Source organism: Phaseolus vulgaris, chromosome 8, assembly GCF_000499845.2.
Source record: "Phaseolus vulgaris cultivar G19833 chromosome 8, P. vulgaris v2.0, whole genome shotgun sequence".
Taxonomy (NCBI): Eukaryota; Viridiplantae; Streptophyta; class Magnoliopsida; order Fabales; family Fabaceae; genus Phaseolus; species Phaseolus vulgaris.
In genome coordinates, this window is record NC_023752.2 from 6,550,494 (window position 1) to 6,570,175 (window position 19,682).

A 19,682-nucleotide genomic window follows, 5' to 3' on the forward strand; every position below is an offset into this window, starting at 1 on the left:
ATATTATACTCGGACTGACTTGAGCGTTGGGGTATCCCACCCTGCTCACCGAAGAAGAAAAGCATCAAGCATATAAACTGCAAGGACAAGAAGACGGAGATTCTTGAAGTCACTCCAGGCGGAACCCGATCTTGTAAGAAGAGTTAGAAAATACTGATGGTCATACACGATTTCTTTTCTCCTTCACCAAGTAATTACATAACGATGTTTTACGGTCACAGTTTCGCCATAACTACGTAGCAAACATATTTCTTGATTCCAATTCAGGTATTTGTTTGTTGCTTCTTTTCTTCCTTTATATTACTTTTACGAACCAAAACACACAACAACCGTATTTTTCTTTTCTGCAAACAATTTTGTGTTGTTTATGACTCCTTTTCTAGTTCTATTATTGCAAAAATCATAATAATGGTTTCTGGTGTTGGGTTTCGAACTTTCTCTCTGGAGATGGTGTTGCTGTTCCTGTTCCTGTTGACAATGACAAACCCTCCTCACAATGTTCACTATAGAAAGGTGGGAAAATGCTAAACTTTGCTTGAAAGCATGGAATACGTAGATGATAATCTAAGAATAATTCAATGCAAATTTTGTTTAAAAACCATACCACAAGGAAGTTTATCGTTTGAAACATCACTTGGCTAACCCAAGAATTAAAAAGAAATACTTGATGTTATTGTGACTCTATAACAAAGATTAAAAAAAAGTTTGATATTGAAGATGATGATGTAGAAACTATAAAATGAAAAAGGACGAAGATGTAGGGAACAATAAAATTATTTTCTAAAAGAGGGAAGTATGACCACAGCCATAATTTGTCAATTATTCAAAAAGGATCCAAGAGAAACTACTTGTAAGGATGTAAATTTTTTCTACAAAATTGTCATACCATTTTATGCGTCAAGGTGCAAAAGGAATTAAGAGAAACTTGATTTAATTGTTTAAGGATTTAAGTCACTTTCATACACAGTATTAAGTATTTGAAGGAAAATGTTAAGAAAAAAAAAATACTTTAGTAACCTGCCTTGTCAGAGGACGGATTGGCAGGTTGACCTTACACTTTTAATTTTTTAATTTTATATTTTTTATTAATTATAATAATTAATATAATTTTTTAGATAATAAAAATATAAGAAAGAATAATAAAATTAAAATAAATTTTAATATTCTAATAAAAAAATTTAATATCTAACAAAATAAAGTAAATATCAATAATACTTCAATGAATCAAATAATATATAAAAAAAATTAATATAAATAAGTTTTATATAAAACATTAATCACCGCTAATTTTTATTAAAAAAAATAAAATTTCTCTTTAAAAATTCCAAAAATAAAAAGGATCAACCCCTCTTATTCTATCCTTTCCCGTCACGTGTAGGATTGACAGGTTAAAAGAGCCTATCCAATTTGGATTGAGAGGTTGAAAAAGGGAACCAATCCCACGTAAATAATGGCGGGCCAACTTCTCGAGCCCGTTTTCTCATCCTTTAAGGTTCAGAACTTCACTTCTAAAGCACTAAGGTTTGGTGAAAATAGTAGTGTGATATTGCAATCATTTAAGAAAGTAAGTAGAATGAGAAAATATCTTAAATGAATTCATGAAATTCAACCCTCGACGACTAATATTTTAATTTATGACGTACTATTGGTTAAAATTATTAACATCTGAATTAAATTTGAATCCTAATTTTAATGAATCAATGTTTTTAAGTTGTAGTCCTAAATGCACATGGTGTAAACAAAAGCAAATATGTTGGGAAAACTATACTCAGATTTTAAATTTCACTTGTCGTATGATTTGATTTACTTGCCAAATTCTTAACATAGATCCAAGAGTTAACTAATATTTAAGCTACAATGTATAAATGTAATATAAGTTTAACCACACTTGTTCTTTATTTATTCTTTGTTGTAAAACGGTAACATCTCTTCTGTCTTTATATTTTATTTTGATTCCTTTATTAATAAAAAAAGAAAATTGTTATGTGTATACAAATTCTTCAATACTAGGTATAATGTTGAAAAGAGCAAATATTTATTTATGGTGAAGTAGACAAAGAAATTATTGATCACAATATAATGTTTAGACCATAAAAAGATAAGATGAGCTAATGTACTAATACAAAATTATTTAATAAAATTGAAAAACTAATCCAAATTAAACCAAACTGATTTGTTGTGGTTTAATTTGATTTGGTTTAAATTTATTTTATGTTCAAATTAAAACTGTATGTAATTTTATATTTGATTCAAATGTATTTTTTAACCAAAATTAATTATAGAATTAATGTTCCGAAAGAAAATAAAAAATATTATTGTCTTCCTTTCTAAAAAGAAAAGAAGTGGTGACAAAATTGTGAGGAATATTTGAGCTAATATCTCCTAGTCACGGTGTAGAAAATAATAAATGAAATAATGGTGGCTTTTGCGGTTTGGCTTGGTGGCTGTGTAATGAGAAGTTAAGTATGTTGTGTGAATTCATGAAGCCTAGGTAAACTATACAAGCTCTAATATTCTTGTTGATACAAAAATAATTAATAAAAGAAAGAAGATAAGGGACTGAACTCCAAATAACAGTAAATAATGGATGAACACAAAATTTATTGAAGTTTCAAATCAAACACACTTTTTCGAAAAGGAGGGGTGGCAGAGATGATATTGTTACGAAGTTCAATCTTCAGAGTATTTAACTTCAGGGACTCACATACATACACACAGAACATATCTAACTTCATTGCACACACCAGATGGCCGTGTAGGTCCACGTTATTCATATTTGAATCACTCAAGAAGAAAAAACAGAGACATAAACTTTTGTTCATAATACTTGTAGTTACCATCATTTTCCCTCCACTTCTTATTCCAATGCAGAAATCCCAGTTATCCTAAAACAAATAAAGGCACAGTTATATATATATATCTTCAAGTTTAACTAATTTGTTTCAAATAAAGTAAGCCAATACAAGGACATGCCATGACATAATGACAATTACATTAAACCCTTCTCATGTGACATGTTGTTTTATGCAGCCCCTTATTATGAAAGGGTATCTTGTAAGCATCATCAAGGGTTCTGAGTATTGTCAGTTCTATGCAGCTAATGGTTTTTATTCTGTTTTATTTAATTACCGATTTTAACTTCAATTTGGAGTGTTTTATATAAATATACAAAAAAGAAATTATCAAACACTAGTAACATTTATATCCTAAAAGGAAAGTAAAAAGTGTAGTATGCATGTCATGCAGGAACACATATCTTGCACTTACCAGACGCCTTCAGGAAGAAGAAGAACTTGAGATACTCATTACTGTTTTTATGACTGATGGATTACCTGAATATATGAGAGAAAGTGAGTTGATAGGAAAAACTATATATAACTAGGTAGTGAACCGGACCGGTTCATTCATGACGTCCAATGAAAAAGGTTGCAAATTGCCCTGACGGTAAGAGGGCTTAAATTGCTGTTGGTATTAAAATTCTTCGTTTTCTCTATGTAACTGGTCCTTCTCACTTTTAGCCTTTTCAATTATGCAACTCAAACAAAATATTTGGCTTATATTTGAGTGTCACCAAGAAATTAGGCTTCACTATGGAAAATAGCTATAGACGGAGATCTAAGCTTATGGGTATCCGACGCCTAATGTCTTCCAAGTTCAACATCAATCATCCATGAAACAAAACCTATTGCTAAATAATACAATATATTCTAATTTATTTGGGGTTAGAGAAGAAAAAGAAGAATATAATAATGCGATATTCATGCTTGAAATAAGAAAGAATATATTTTACTTTCATTTAAAATTTTTAGTATAATATTGAAAACATTATTAAAAGTATTTTGAAGTAATATATGACATCATTGTAATAAAAAATGACAAATATAAAAAAAATAACAATTCAATTGGGATGATGAATTCCTACCTGTTTGTGAAACAACTGACGGATTGTTGCGTTGAGATCTCCGTGGAAGGTTAAATCAGAAGAATCCTTCGATGTTTTAATTCCAAAAAACATTGGCACTTTTATGACTCCTTCGGAGAAAGTTTCCATTTTAGGGCATTTGGCTACTATTACCTTTTTCAAATATGAGCAATGCAAAGTGTTATTCCCTGAATAAAACCTTACTAGCCTTGGTAAGCAATTCAGCTCAATTGATCTTAGTCTTCCAAATACCATTTCCTCACAATCATCTTCATCTTCATTTTTTGCAATTTCTTTTATTGATTCACACTTCTTTATATGTAAGGTCTCAAGTTTCACCAAACTTTTGAGTGTTGCAAATGTGAATAAATACTCCATCCTTTCACACTTCCTCACAGATAACTTTTGAAGATTAATGAAAGATACTGCAGACGAAACTAATTTTTCTACCTGAGGGCACTTGTTGAGACCTAATAATTCAAGTTTTTCACAGTATGGTTGTACCCATGGATGCTCTAAACCAATCCACTCTAACTCATTTAGTTCCAACAAGCATAATTGTTGCAATTTCACTAGTACTGTGTCATGAACTTTAATCTTTTGAGAGGGAAATATCTCCTTCAGACCAAAGCATTTTTCTACAATAAGAAGTACTAAATTGGGTACCTTATGAAAGAAATCAAAAGGCAAAGTACCTTTCTTATTGTTATCCTCAAAGTAAACTAGAAGACATATTAGTTTACAAAGAAGGTCTTGTGGCAAATGTGCATAGCTCATAAGCTTAATGTTTTCCTCATTGAGTGCTAATACCACGAGTTTGGGAGAAACCTAGTTTTTGAAGTCAAATAAGTTCGAAAGGTAATGTGTGCTAGTTAGATACTATAAGAGGAAAATAATAATGAAAACAAGAGAAAGTGTAAAAAGGTAAAGTTCTGATGCTTCGTTACCTTTTCAACCGAGAACAAAGGTTGTTGTATCGGACTAATTGGAGCCTCTATAACTCCTTTCTGACTATCAACAAAGTCTGATGTGAACAACTTCAGATTAGGACAACATATCACCTCTAAGAATTTTAACAAGGGACATTCCAGATTATGCTTTCTAGGGTAAAAGCAACTCAACAGTGGCATGTTTTCAAGACTTAGAGAGGACAAAATCGGTAATTCGAACATTAATGTCGTTCCATGTTCCATTCCATCTTCCTTTCCAACTATTTCTATCAATTTCTCACACCTCTCCATATGAAGTGTCTCAAGGTTCTCAAGATTTTTTGCAAGGGATGGAGAGAACAGTGTTACTAAGCTTCCACAATCTTTGACAACCACTTCTTGCAAATTGGGAAAGCTGACAATTCCTTTGGGGTTTTCTTTCCATACACATTTCAAATTTGACAATTTTTTTAAAGTAAGCTCTTTCAAACAATAAACTATTCCCTTCATCTTGACTTCACTCTCATCTATGTCAAATATTACTTGTATTGCGTCAGAACCATGCACATTCAATTCTTCTAAGTTCTTCAAGTAAGGAAGCACATGAGAGGGAATTACAATAGGTCTAGTGAATGCTTCATCAAATTCCAATTTCTTGAAACTGCCAAAAAAGTTGTCTGAAATAGCAGGTTTTTTGTGTTGAACTTTCGTCATCTCAAGATAATCGTCAAGAATCCTACGCTTTGAATAGTTGAAAAAATCCTAAAAGTCATAGAAACACAATGACAGGTTAATTGAAGCATATGCTTCGTATTTAATTGAAATCACTTGGAATTATCTGTTGAAAACTATATATTTGCATCCTTAGTTGTGAAATCTAAAATGATCTTATATTAAAGTCCACTTTTCTTTTTTATTTTCTAGTTAAATTATTAGCTTATTGTTTACTCTTATAATGTGTGCCAACCATTTCAGATATAAAAAAGAGCAAAATAAAAACAAAAGATGGTTAATGGTTTTAGCGTAATGAAATTAGGGATATTAAGTGGACTTGTGGGGGTTTAACTATTTCATCTTTATATCATTAAAGTATAAGTTTGTTTTCATTTCATTTCTATATTCAGTTAGTACATTGAATTAGTATGAACTTTTTATTTAATTTCTATCTACATCGGATAACGGGTATACTTATGTCTATGTCTATCCTTGTTCTCTTGCCTCTTAACATCATAAATATTAATTAAATAATTGTTTCATAAAAAATAAAAATCATAATAAAGGAATCTTGTATATATCCTGGGTGAGAGCGTAGTTATCTTTTAAAAATAATCAGATAACTAATGTAAAAAAGAAATTCTAGATTAATTGAATAGGTATTATACTAGAACATAGAATATCCTTTTTCAACTTCGATTGGGGAATCAATCTTATTGGAGTATACATAATTCCAATCAAGATTACCTAAATCATAACACTAAATGTATATATTTCATTTATTTTATTGGCCTGGGTCGTTTAGTTATGTATGGTAGTAGATGTCATTATAAGAAGAATATGAATCTAAATCATAACATTAAACCTTTGATGTATATATTTATTTTTTCTTTCTGTCTTTGCTTTTATCAATTTTAAAACCTTTTTTTTTTATCTAGGAAAATTACATTTGAGTAACAAAAGAAGTAAGAAAGAATGTGTCCAAGGTTCATTTGGTGTTTAGCAACATTCAATACAAGAAAATCATGAAATAGAAATCAATATTTAAAGACCAAAATAATTAGTTACAATAGGAACTAAAATAGAGACCATTTTAGAAACTAAAAAAAAAATTGGTTTCTAAATTAGTTTCTATTATTTTCTATTATTGTTAAATAGTTTCTAAATTGGTATCTAATTAGCAACTAAGGTTTTAACTACCAATTATTTAGTTTCTAAATTTGGTAGCAAAAACCTTGGTTGCTAATTAGATACCAATTTAGAGACTATTTAACAATAATAGAAAATAATATAAACTAATTTAGAAACCAAATTTCTTTTTAGTTTCTAAAATGGTCTCTAATTTAGTTACTATTGTAACTAATTATTTTGGTTTTTACAAATTGGTTTCTATTTCATAATTTTTTTTAGTGATTCTTTGCAAATAGGAATGGAGTGGACCATTTTGCTATTAAAGAAACTAATTTCTTGTTTTATCATTTTTATTAATGTTTCTCTAATTTATTTTTTTGAATTTATCAACTCTTGGGCTAACATTTGTTTGGATATTTACATTAAGTGCTGTTTTCTTTATAATAAAATACAAACTAATTAATGTCCACAATTTTAAAATTAGTAAGAAAATAATATTTTATGACACAAAAAGGAAAGATAATAACTAATGTAATATTCATCTTTAGGAAAGAAGAATATATTTTGCTTTTATTTAATATTTTTAATATATTGTTGAAAATAATATTATAAATTTTTGTAATAAGAGATATGACATTACTGTAGAAAACTCTGTATAAAATAATAAAATAGTTATTATTGTAAAAAAATGTGAGGTTTTGGCATAGACAAGGTGACATCATTAAAATTAGTTAGATATTAAAACATAACAATTGAATTTGGGGAATGAAGTGTTACCTGTTGGTGAAATAACCTCTGAATTGTTGTGTTGAGATCGCTGTCAAATGTTAAATCAATATCTTCTGATGTTTGAATCCCCAATAAAGCTGGAGCTTTTATGACTCCTTCAGAGAAAGTTTTCATATGAGAGCATTCAATTACCTTCACTATTTTCAAACACGAGCATCGCAAAGTGGCATTCCCTGAATAAAAGCTCACTAAACTTGGTAAGCAATTTAGCTTAATCACTCTCAGTCGTCCAAATACTATCTCATTACAACCATCTTCATCTTCATCTTCATCTTCATCTTCATTTTTTGCAATTTCTTTTATTGATTCACACTCCTCCACAGCTAGGCTCTCAAGTTTCACCAAACTTTTGAGTGTTGTAAATGTGAATAAATACTCCATCTTTTCACAGAGCTTCACATACAACTGTTTAAGATTGATGAAAGACACTGCAAAATAAACTATTTTTTCTACTTGAGGACAGTTGACGAGACTTAATAATTCAAGCTTTTCAGAGTATGGTTGTACCCATGGGTGTTCTAAACCTACCCACTCTAACTCATTTAGGTTAAGCAAGTATAATTCTTTCAATCTCACAAGTACTGTGTCATGAACTTGAAGCTTTTGAGAGGGAAATATCTCCTTCAGACCAAAGCAGTTTTTTACAAGAAGAACTTCTAAATTGGGTACCTTGTGAAAGAAATCAAAAGGCAAAGTACCTTTCTCATTGTTATCATCTTCAGAGCTCAAAGAAAGATGATTTAACTTGTAAAGAAGGTCTTGTGGCAAACGTGCATCGGTCAACAACATAATATTTTCCTCATTGAGTACCAACTTCTTCAGGTTGGAAGAAGCCTAACAATTGAGGCCAAACAAATTCAAAAGAAAAATGCGTAGTTGATATTAGATAGAAGTTATAGAAGGAAAATATATGATGAAAAGAAGAGAAAGCACACAAATGTAAAAATGTTAATGCTTTGTTACCAATATTTCAACAGAGAACAAAGGTTGTTGTAGCAGGCTAATTGGAGCCTCCATAACTTCTTTCTCACCATCGTCAAAGTTTGATGTGAATAGCTTCAATTTAGGACAATGGCACACATTTAACATATTTAACAAGGGACATTCCAGATGATGTTTTCCAGGATAAAAGCAACTCAAGACTGGCATACTCCAAAGAGTTAGAAAGGACAAACAAGGGAATACAAATATTGTCATTCCCTTTTCCATTACATCTTCCTTTTCAACTATTTGTACCAATTTCTCACAATCTTCTATTTCAAGTGTTTTAAGCTTTTCAAGATTTCTGGCTAGGGATGAAGAGAACAATGTTACCAGGCTTCCACAATCATTGACAACCACTTCTTGCAAATTGGGAAAGTTAATAGTTCCTTCCAGGTTTTTCTTCCATACACATTTTAAATTTGGCAAGTATTTTAAGGTAAGTTTTTTCAAACAAAAGATTATTCTCTTCATCTTGATCTCAATCTCAATGTCAAATATTACCTCCACTGCATCGGAACTATGCACATTCAATTCTTTTAAGTTCTTCAAGTGAAGAAGGACATGAGAGGGAATCAAAATATTTCTTTTACATGCTGCATCGAATTCCAATTTCTCTAAACAGTTAAAAAAATTATCTGGGAAAACAGGTTTGTTGTGCCGACCACATTTCGTCTCAGGATAATCAACAAGCCTTGCATACCTTGAATATTCAAAAGAAACCTTGGAAAAGAAGAAAATGTCAGGAGTAAATGACAATCAATGATTGAATGATGATATAAAAAGTCTTTATACTTTAAGTATATTTATTTAATGAAATACTTATCTTTTTTTTTATCAGCCATTAATAAATTAAATTAAAATGAAATAAAGGTATTCTAACCCTTTACATTAACTATTTATTGCCAACGTACTCCTTCTCAAACCAGTCCCAACAATTCCTACGCTATTTGGCTAAAGCTAAAAGCTACAGAAAGCATATAAGAGTATTCAAATCCCTTACAATTATCTATATAAAGCTGCAGAAAACATGTAGGAGTATTTAAACCCCTTACAACTATCTATAATCTAGGCACAAGCAAGCACTGCATTGCATAATTATAAATCAATTTTGCAGAAAAAATTCAAAATATTAAAACAATTTCCCATTTACAATTTGCAAACTACAAACATTGCAAACTGCAAGAAGAGTGGTGATTATTTTATCATTATTCAGAGAGTATGATAAAGATCACAACTTGTATAGTGAAATTATGCTAGAAATTTGGATATCAACCATACTTGATTATGCAAACAAGAAACCTAGACCTATCAAACTAGGAAATAAATCTACTGAAATCTGTACAAAATGACATATTTGCATGCTTCATATTTTATAAGTTTATCATAGTGATATTGTTTCTCATAATGATATAATTATCAATTGCGAACCATTTGAATGAAATTAAAAAAGAAAATATTTTAATGCATACCTGATCTGTGAAACGTTTCTGCAGGGTTGCATTCAAATCACCTTCCCAATACCACATGTGTTTTTCTTGGGCTACAACATGTACTTTCTCAAGGTTTGGAGCACTTTGGACTTTAGATAATTTTGTCATTTTGGGACATTCACTCACTACTAATTTTTTCAGTAGTGGGAATTTTAAATCACACTTCTCGACATTAGAGAAACACTTGAGATTTTGTAGTGACACCAATTCTAATGATTCTAATAATTTAAACTCAATCTCTTCTACTTTTTCGTCAGCATTTTCTGCAACGATTTCCACAATCATTGGACATGAACTTATTTTCATCCTTTTGAGTTGAACCAAGGTTTTAGCAGTTGAGGTTGTCATTAAATTCCGCATCATACATTTCACCACTTTTAGATATATTAAGTAACTAAAAGATACAGAGGATGATGCTAAATTTCTCAATTTTGTACAGTTTTGAATGATTAAGTATTCTACCCTTTGAAGGAGCATGTCATGCTCAAATCCAATCTCTTTAAGAGCCCACATGCTATTTAAGCTCAACTCTTCAAGTTGCATAACAACACCTATTTTTTCACGTGAAATAAGACTTTCAGAACCCCAAATCCTTTCCAAGTGACAAAAGGTCAAAGTTAAAATTTTCAAATTGGGAAGTCCATGAAGAAACCAAAAGAGAATTTCACTATCATTCATTCCAACCAAGGCAAGTTGTTCTAGTTTGTGCATTGTGTGAACATTAGCAATGTATTTCTGCAACCACTTTGCTTCATTCAAGCTAAATGACATATTTTCCAAGTTGTATAGCACCTAAATAAATAAATAAACTTATCAGTATCAAAGTATACGTTTGAACCATAATGTATTATTTTGCTACAAGAAATAAAATACATAATCTCACATCCTATCCTTTATCAGCACTACAAGAAAATAATTAAATAAAAACTAATTTTAGGGACCAAAATAATTAGTTATTATTTGAGACCATTTTATAAATTAAAAAATTATTATATCTAAAATAGTTACTATTATTAATAAAAATTTATAAAATAGTTTCTAAATTGGTATCTAATCATTAACCATCCAAATTTTAGCTACTTACTACTTTATATTCTAAATTAGTCTCTATTAGTCTTTTAGAGACTAATTTAGAATCTAAAATATTAGTAGTTAAAACTAAGGTAACTAATTTAGATACCAATTTAGAAACCATTTTATAAATTTTTTTATTAATAATAGAAATCACTTTATATATGAATAATTTTTAGTATCTAAATTAATATCTAATTTAGTCAATATAGTGACTAATTATTTTTTTTCTCTAAATTTAGTTACTATTTAATGATTTTTTTTAGGAGAGGCACTGCTAATTCATGCTTTTCATCTAAACAAGGCATGTTCCATATTCCTATAGAAAAGATCTAAAAGATAACTTTTGTTTTGGATCTAAACAAACTTTGTGTACCTTTTCCGTAGCTAAAACAATTGGATGCACTCTTGAATTTATGATTTTTGAAGTCAACCCTTCCAACATGCTACAATAGACTATATCCAATTCCTTTAATTGTGGCCATTCTAAAGTGTGAGTTCCTAAGTAGAAACTCCTCAAATCATATAAGTCTATCAATAATAGAGTGTTTAAATGAGGGAACTTAAAGTTGATAGCATCTTCACTTGCATGTTTGTCCCAAGCAACAATCTCTTTCATTGCCCTACAACTCTGTACCTCAAGGACTTCCAGTTTTTCTAGGCCAATGGAAACAGAAAGTGGAAACAAATATTCCAAATTTGGACTCCCGTAAACTCTTATGCTTCGTAAATCATTATATTTAAGTGTTTCACTTATGTCATCCTTCCATATGTTCACCAAATTTGGAAGCATTTCTAGAAATATATTATCCAAGTTTGTTTGAATTATATCACAAGATTGTGGAATATTTGCAAAATCAAATATATTTTCCACTGAGTTGCAATTTATAATTGTCAAGCTTTGAAGGCTCTGAAATCTTTGCCCCATATAACTAGGAAAAATTGTAACTAGTTTGTGGCACTCTATTATTATCAAAGAGTCCAAAATGCGAAAGGAATGCAAACCAATATGAGAATTCCAAATGGTACTGAGTTTCTCCATGCAAATGATCTCTATTTTCTTCAACTTTGGAAAAACGTCAATACACTGTTACAAACAAAAAAGGATTGATAGGTGAGCAATTGAAAGACCTAAACAATTCATACAATTAAACAACAAATAATATAACTCTATTAAATGAATCCACACACCTCTGCATTTTCTGAACGAAATATATCCTCCATCCTTTCACACTCACTTACAAAAAGGCTTTGAAGATTCACCAAACTTCCAGCCATGGAGAATGATAGTAAATACTTTAAATTACCACAATCTGTCACATTCAATGTGAGCAAATTTTGAAAACAATGGTCATATTGGTCACTCCATATCTTCTGGATGTTGATTGAGGATAACTCCAACCTTTCTAATTTGGGAATTAAAACCTGTAAGAACACAAAAGCTCACAATATATTTTGAAAGATTTTTTCCCTAAGAGAAATGACAAAACTTAAATGAGTAGAATTTTTTATACTTTTTTTCAAAGGAATAACAACATACAAATTAAACATTACGCACATAATTAGGATAAGGTTATCACATACCTTTTCATTGAAGAGTGAAAGGCAAGAATTAAAGATCCCGTTCTCAATGTCAGCGACAATATCTTTGTTCCTGTGTAGCTGTACTTGGTCTTGCGACGATTGTGCACTATCAGACACCTTATCAATGGTATATAAACAAGTAAATGTTGGTAAAGACTTTAACGTTAAAACTCGTAACTGGGGAAACTCAATCTTGTCATCATGAGTTTGTCTTTCTTCTGAAACTATCTTATCATCATGAGTTTTTATTTCTTCTGAAACTATCTCCTTCAAAGAATCACAATCACACACTTCAATTCTTTCAAGCACAGTGAGGAGTCGAACCATGGAAAATGGGAAAAGGTTTCCCAATTTAACGCATGTTTTAATCTTGATCACTTTTAAACTACGGAAAGAAGCCTCTACAAGCCGATTGTCACATATTTTCTCCAAATTATGCAGTTTGTAAAGCCATATGGACTCCAATTTGGGAAAAGTGAGTAAAGGATAAGACCACTCCACAGGGTTGATAATATACTTAATGCCAAAATTGTTTACAATGGATAAATGCTTCAAATTTGGAAAACCCTCAACATTTAATTCATAGAAAATATCTTGAACATCGTTGAGTTCCCCCAACAACAAACATTCAACATTTTTTAACAACATTTTAACCCATTTTTCTGAATGAATATCAATACCTTCTTTTAGGTTTAATGCCAAAAATTTCACCTCCTCATACTTGTCAGGGACTTTGAATTCTCCCACCTTAGGCAAGTTAAGCAAGTTGAATTCACCAATGAAAATCTTGTAACTATTCAAATTGTCGAAAAACAAGTTTCGTGGAAAATGTCCAGAACTCTGAATGCGTATGTCTAGATTTTGCAACTGATTCAAGTTCCTCAACTCAGACATACTAGCATTTCCACTTTTGATATTTTCCTCAGCCTCCCATAGAATAAGACTGTCTCTAATATAAAGTTCCTCTAAAGTGTTCATCCTTGGTAGGATATTGGACCTTATTTCTCTTAGTTTTGAGCAATTGCTTATGTCGAAAAGCTGAAGCTTATTCAATTGCCCAAATTCAAGAGGCAAACTTTCAATATTAGATCCTGAAAGAGTAAGGATTCGTAAATTCTTTAACTCACCGATGATTGATAGGTTCTCTCCTAGAGTGCATCTCTCCAAACAAAGCATTCTCAGTTTTTTTAGGGATTTAATTGATGAAGGTAAGCAAGATAGATTAACACCAGTCAATACCAACACTCTAAGTCGAACCATAGATTTAAAAAAGTCATCTGGTATTTTGAAAGATTCACTTTTATTGTCAATATGTAAGACTTCAAGTCTAGAACAATGTATACTCTCAGGAAGCTCATCATTGATGTCACAATAGTGTAAAAAAATGGCAGTGTACCTTTCAAAGTCATCTTCGTGAGGCCACTCATCAAGAATGGAATTTTTCATAAAAAATACATGTTTTTCTTTGGATGATATTGAAATAGCAACATCTCGCACAATGTCGTGCATGTTGAAGCGGTCACCAGAATAACTCCTCACTAACAAACTCGATTCTTCTAGCTCATGTATAACTTCCTTTACTCTTTTCCTCGCATCTGTAATTGTGTGGAATCCTTGCAGCAAATTCAAACCAATGCAAAATTTGACCAAGTCCATAATCAAAGCATCATGTCCCATTCTTGCACAATGTAAGAAAATACACTTTAGCTGCTCATTTTTTAGATGATCATAGCTCAACTTTATAGAGAAATCAGTAAATCTCCATTCTTCTGAAAAACTTTGTCTTTTAATTTGTTGGCAAACATCCTCCCATGCAGATAAGCTTTTATGCTTTAGTGTCCTTCCTATGGAAACTAATGCTATGGGCAATCCAGCACTCCATTTGGCAATTTCAGTAGCATTACCATCGAACTCAGAAGTTTTTACGTCAGCGACTTTCTTAAGCAGAGTCTTTGCTTCTTTTTCATTGAGGACTCCTACTGAAAAAGTTGAGCTCTCCTCCACATCCATTTGATTACATAGTACTTGTTTAGATCTAGAAGTTAGAAGAATTTTGCCTCCTTTGTAACCCCTAAATAACTTTTCCTTTTTCATGCTATCCAACTCTACTTTTGATAACTCTTTTTTTTGGTTCTGTTTGTAACCAAAATGAGGTATGTCGTTGTTGTAATCAAAGTCAGATATGTCATCATTACATGGAATCCCAAGTTTATTCAAGTCCAATCCATCCCAGAGATCATCAAGGATAATAAGGGTGTTCTCCTTTTCGTTCTTTAACCTCTTTCTAATACGATCTACTCTTGCAATCTCACTTTCCCCTTCTAATCTCATTCCTAGCATGTCAGCAATTTGTCCTTGGATATTTTTGAAATCAGGATTTCTGCCAATACTTGCTATAACCACTGTCTTGAACAACTTATTTTCTCGAGCTATCTTAGCAACTTCTTTGACTAAAGTGGTCTTACCAACACCACCAGGCCCATGAACTCCAATCATATCAACGGTAGAGTCTTCCAGTGCTTTCAAAATCATCTCCATATTTGTATTTCTAGACGCAAAGCTCTCATAGCCCATGTTTGAAAAAGCAGCATCAGTGGATGGGCCTTTTTTATACGAAACATTGTTAAAACCTTTCTTCCAAAGTTCATTTCCTATGATTTGCTCTACCTTCTTTGTAGCTTCTCTGCCTAGTTGATACCTCAGTTTGAAGTTATTTGGAAAGAAACCAAGTGAGCAAATTGTCTTTGCATGACACTCATTGTGAATATAACTTGTATATTCTTTTATCTTCTCATCCATCTGCTTTAAGCAATCTTGAACGTCATTTTCAATTTCATCTGCATTCCTTAGTGCATCATCAACTTGATGTTGTAGTCTCTCCCTGTTATGTTCCAGCTTCTGAATGTAAGATTCCAACTCTTTAAATTTGTCTTTGTAATTAAAAATGTAGCCCACTTGTCGTTTGACCACGCTTCCTACATTTTTCAGTGCACATTCGGTTGTTGTAGAGACAACTGCATCCATGATCCCTTCACAATGAATGCTTTCGTCTTGATTTTTTGCTTCCTACTACAATTAGTAATTTTGTCCTAAATATTACAAATGCAAAATTTCAAATTTTATCACACAAAAGGAAATTGATAAAAAAAAATTAGCAGAGATACCTACAAAGTTGTGTTGCTCATCCAAACCTATTTTCTATATCCCTCCATAAACTTTTCTTACTCTTCACTATTCCATCCTCACTAATTTATTTTGTCTCTTTATTTTTTCTGGAGAAAATTATAACTTTTGGAGTTTTATAATAAAGATTTTTTTTCTTACAATATTTATGAGACATTGTAAAAGAGGATTAAATATTCCTTCAATCCTTTACTTATTGAGAAAAATAAGTTGAAAGGAAACAAAGATGATTCAATGGTATTACACTAACGCAAAAATTAAATTCCACAGCGTCTTTCTTTCAACAATAATCATGAGGATTCAACAATTTTCACATTTATGAATTAACATGAAGTTATTACATTTATGAATCAACATGAAGTTATTATATCTTGAAGTATTTCATAAATACACAATTGTTTGACTATCAAGCATTTGGCTATATCATATCGACATGGACAATATATTTTATTAAATTCTATAAACTATTAAGGTAGTTGACATATTAAATTAGTTTTTAAATTTCATGGATGGTTAATTTTACTTTTTTTTATTATAGTTTCTTTTTATGTTTTACATCAGTCACTGTTTAAGTCAATTTCATAATTCTATACTTTGATTATAAATTATATATTAAACTCATATTTTATAATATTATTAGATAAGTTTCATGATAATAAAATATAAAGGAGATTTTAAGTTATTATCACTAAAAAATTTATATTTTTATTGCTTCAAAATAACACATGGGTTCTTAAATTAGAAAAATATTTATAAAAAATAAATAGATTTCATTTTACTTTAGCCTTTCAAAACCTATTAATAGAAAATTATGCAGTTAATCTAATTTTAAATTTAGAAAATATAATAAAGATAAATGATAAAATTCAACTTAAGAGGACAGTCTATAAAAAGTTTTCAACTTAAAATAATGAAACAAAAATATCAAAAAGGATTGTAGCCTTTCGCGTTGACATAAAAAACAATCAAGAAATAAAGTTTTATAAGCATAATAACAGGAATATAAATAATAAAAAAAGAACATATTTTACCTCGCTGGTTGTGTTCTCACACAAGCTTCATCTTTGAAACACTAACCTTAAAATAGCTCTAACAACAAGCACTTTGGTGTTTGCTGTTTTTGCTGCAGTTGTGATTTTAAATTTTTGGGGTACTTGCTGTTTTCTTTACTGCTAATGAGGTATCCTTAGGATTTTTTTTTAAAGGTTAGATCATAAGCTAAGAGCACCCTTCTCATGATTGCATGGAGGATGGGTCTAGTGGGTTTGTGAGCTCAATCCTGCTGCTATGTTTCTTTTCTGCAGGGTTTATCTTGTATCTATTGCTGCAGGTATAGCCTCTTTATGGCTGCTCAGCGGTATAATCAGTGTGTGGTTTGTAAACGGGTTGGGATACCCCTGAAGTATCCCTCTTAATTTAATTCATTCATTGCTGATAAAAAAAAAAAAAAAAAAAAACTGGAAGCTCATCGTCCAACAACTCATTACTGATATTCAAGCAGATGAAACCTATTATATATATGTGCAGTGATATGTCAACTAAGAGTAATAATAGTTTTGGAAATAATAAAAATGTCAAGCATGTGAAAAACATCTCAAATATGAATTCTTTAGAGTTTTATTTTATCTGAAAAAAAATAATATTGAATACTGAGATGTTGTAATCCATATACAAAATAAATAAACATACAATAAAAGTACATTATAAACTATCATGAAATCCATCCAACTCCTTAGATTGTACCTAGCACAAATGAGATCCATATGACTAGTTACACTTGTGGCATAGAAAAACACAGTCACTTGTGCATAGAAAACTAGCATGTAGAAATACTCTGCTGCAAAACACGATGAAAACAAGAGGGAACACAACAGCCAAGAAGAACACACAATACAAATCACAAGATAGAATGGTTCGAAAGCAGGTACGAGGCTTACCAATTTTATAATCTAAATAATTAGTATAAATTATTTATCAAAGATGTATAGTAGATGCCATATCCTTAATAGTCCAAAGATCTCCTAGTGTAACAACTACTTCCCGCACAAGACTATTTCTAATGTTATTGTAAATCAACTTGAGAAAATAAGCTTTTGTTTCACAAGCCTTCCAAATCTAGTTATCGTCTCTGCCTAAATTGAGGGAACACTCTTCTGACTCATACAAAATGTTTTCCAATTGACCTCTCTCCCACTGGAATTACTGTCTACGTCATTCTAATTTTCACTCCCAACTCCCCTCACAACAATGAACCATATTTCTAAGGTTGCTTTCCTTTGTACAAGAGTTTGTGAACAAGTGGGGGTACTTATCACTAAGAGGAATCACATTAGCCCTACTATCTCCCACAACCTTTTTTGGTCTCCTTTTCATCTATACCAGACTATATATTACTAAACCAATTGCTATCTTTCCCTTTCCCACACATTTTGCTCAGATCTCTTCACCACCAAAACTCAAGCTTATGTTCTTTATTACCGCCTAGGTTTCCCTTGATTTGTACTTGGAGTCCAAAACTTCTGTCTAAAGCCCACTTTTTTCTGATCTCAATCTCAACTTCTATTTTTCTAGGAGAGCTAAGTTGAACGTATCAATATATTTTATTCCTAGACCCCATCCCCCTCCACTTTAAATTTGTACATATTCTCTCATTTAACCCAAGCAATCTTCTCATTACTATGCCCTCATCCCTAGATAAAGTCTCTTTGAATACTTTGGATTTCATTTATAACTCTTGAAGGGACCTTATATATAGACCTATACAGCCAATACCACCCAACTTTGCTTTGTAAAAATCCACCCTTAAATCAGACGTTAATTTAAAAAATGCGGAGAATGATTTTCATAGTCATGAGATTTTGTATTTTTGTCATACACAAACAAACAAAGTATCGTTAGTAAATTGTAACATACTCACCTCCACTCATTTAGTTCCAATATGCAATCCTTTGTAACCTATCTGTCATACTAAACCTGATAGACTCTTGGCCACAATCAAGAAAAGAAAAGGGACAAAAGTGAATCTCCTTGCCCCAAGTCCTTGGATGAAGTAAATTGGTTCATACAACTTCCATTCATTAATACATATATGGATGCGAACACCCTTTTATCCACATGATCCATTTCTGTTAGAAGCATAATCTCTAATATAGAAACTTCCAACTTATTAAATCATATGTTTTTTCCAAAATCCACTTTAACAATGTATCCCTACCCTTCTTTTCTCCTAATTTCACCCATCGTCTCATTTGTCCCTACAACATTGATTATTTATGATCAATAACTTTGTGGATTACCTTTTTAAGTCTAATTGATAGGATTTTTGAAATTATTTTATACATGCAGTCCACCAAAGATAGAGGTTTATAATCACTTAAATCGAAAGAGTTTTCTACCTTAGGTATAAGTGTGATGAACGATACATTACTTCCCTTAGGACACATACCCCAAGATTCTTAGTGTTCTCACAATCCCACACAACTTATTTGATTTCTTCTTCTGGAAACTCTTGGTAAGCATTACATTATCATCCCACTAAGCCTCGAACAGAGTATTGTATTTAAGCAAAATTCCACCCCATGAGTCTCAAACAATCTCTTCCTAAAGTGGTTTTTAACTTCCTTTTTATATGTTGTAGGTTCCTCACACCACTTATCCTGAACATTAATCCCCTTGTTCATATTTTTCATTGTTCTCCACCTAAGGGTGTTGTGGATGTATTTAGTATTCATATCCCCTGCTTTCAACCAATTAATTGTAGATTTCTGTTTCTGGATTGTTTATGAAGTTGAATCAACCTTTTTCAGGTCTACGAACAGTTGTTTTCTAATATTTATTGAAGAATCATCCAAATCCTCCCCATCATCCCTTTTATCTAGATCCCCT

General features: G+C 31.2%; 1 protein-coding gene across 4 annotated transcripts; it reads right to left on the bottom strand.

The window, feature by feature from the left end:
• Window positions 1-2,583: 2,583 nt before the first annotated feature.
• LOC137826730 (uncharacterized) lies at window positions 2,584-17,230 on the bottom strand. 4 transcript variants are annotated; one of them, XM_068632836.1, is made up of 11 exons: window positions 16,829-17,201; window positions 12,615-15,703; window positions 12,222-12,455; window positions 11,407-12,117; window positions 9,939-10,751; window positions 8,449-9,189; window positions 7,474-8,319; window positions 4,870-5,613; window positions 3,923-4,750; window positions 3,268-3,332; window positions 2,584-2,885 (listed from the first exon to the last, which is right to left on the bottom strand). In XM_068632836.1, the coding sequence occupies exons 2-10, from the start codon at window positions 15,636-15,638 to the stop codon at window positions 3,315-3,317; spliced, it is 7,959 nt and encodes a 2,652-aa protein (XP_068488937.1). In that variant the 5' UTR covers window positions 15,639-15,703; window positions 16,829-17,201; the 3' UTR covers window positions 2,584-2,885; window positions 3,268-3,314. The 4 variants fall into 4 exon arrangements, with proteins under 4 accessions (XP_068488937.1, XP_068488939.1, XP_068488938.1 ...); XM_068632838.1 differs by lacking the exon at window positions 3,923-4,750 and having other exon boundaries at window positions 16,829-17,230; XM_068632837.1 differs by lacking the exon at window positions 16,829-17,201 and having other exon boundaries at window positions 12,615-16,031.
• Window positions 17,231-19,682: the final 2,452 nt, after the last annotated feature.

What these genes read in the sequence shown, in the direction of transcription:
- LOC137826730 (XM_068632836.1), bottom strand. Translation starts at nt 15,638, where the DNA reads ATGGATGCAGTTGTCTCTACAACAACCGAATGTGCACTGAAAAATGTA. An exon ending in TTCGTTCAGAAAATGCAGAG is followed by an intron (nt 12,118 to 12,221) that starts GTGTGTGGATTC and finishes TGTTTGTAACAG; the next exon opens with TGTATTGACGTTTTTCCAAA. An exon ending in AGAGGTTATTTCACCAACAG is followed by an intron (nt 5,614 to 7,473) that starts GTAACACTTCAT and finishes TATGACTTTTAG; the next exon opens with GATTTTTTCAACTATTCAAA.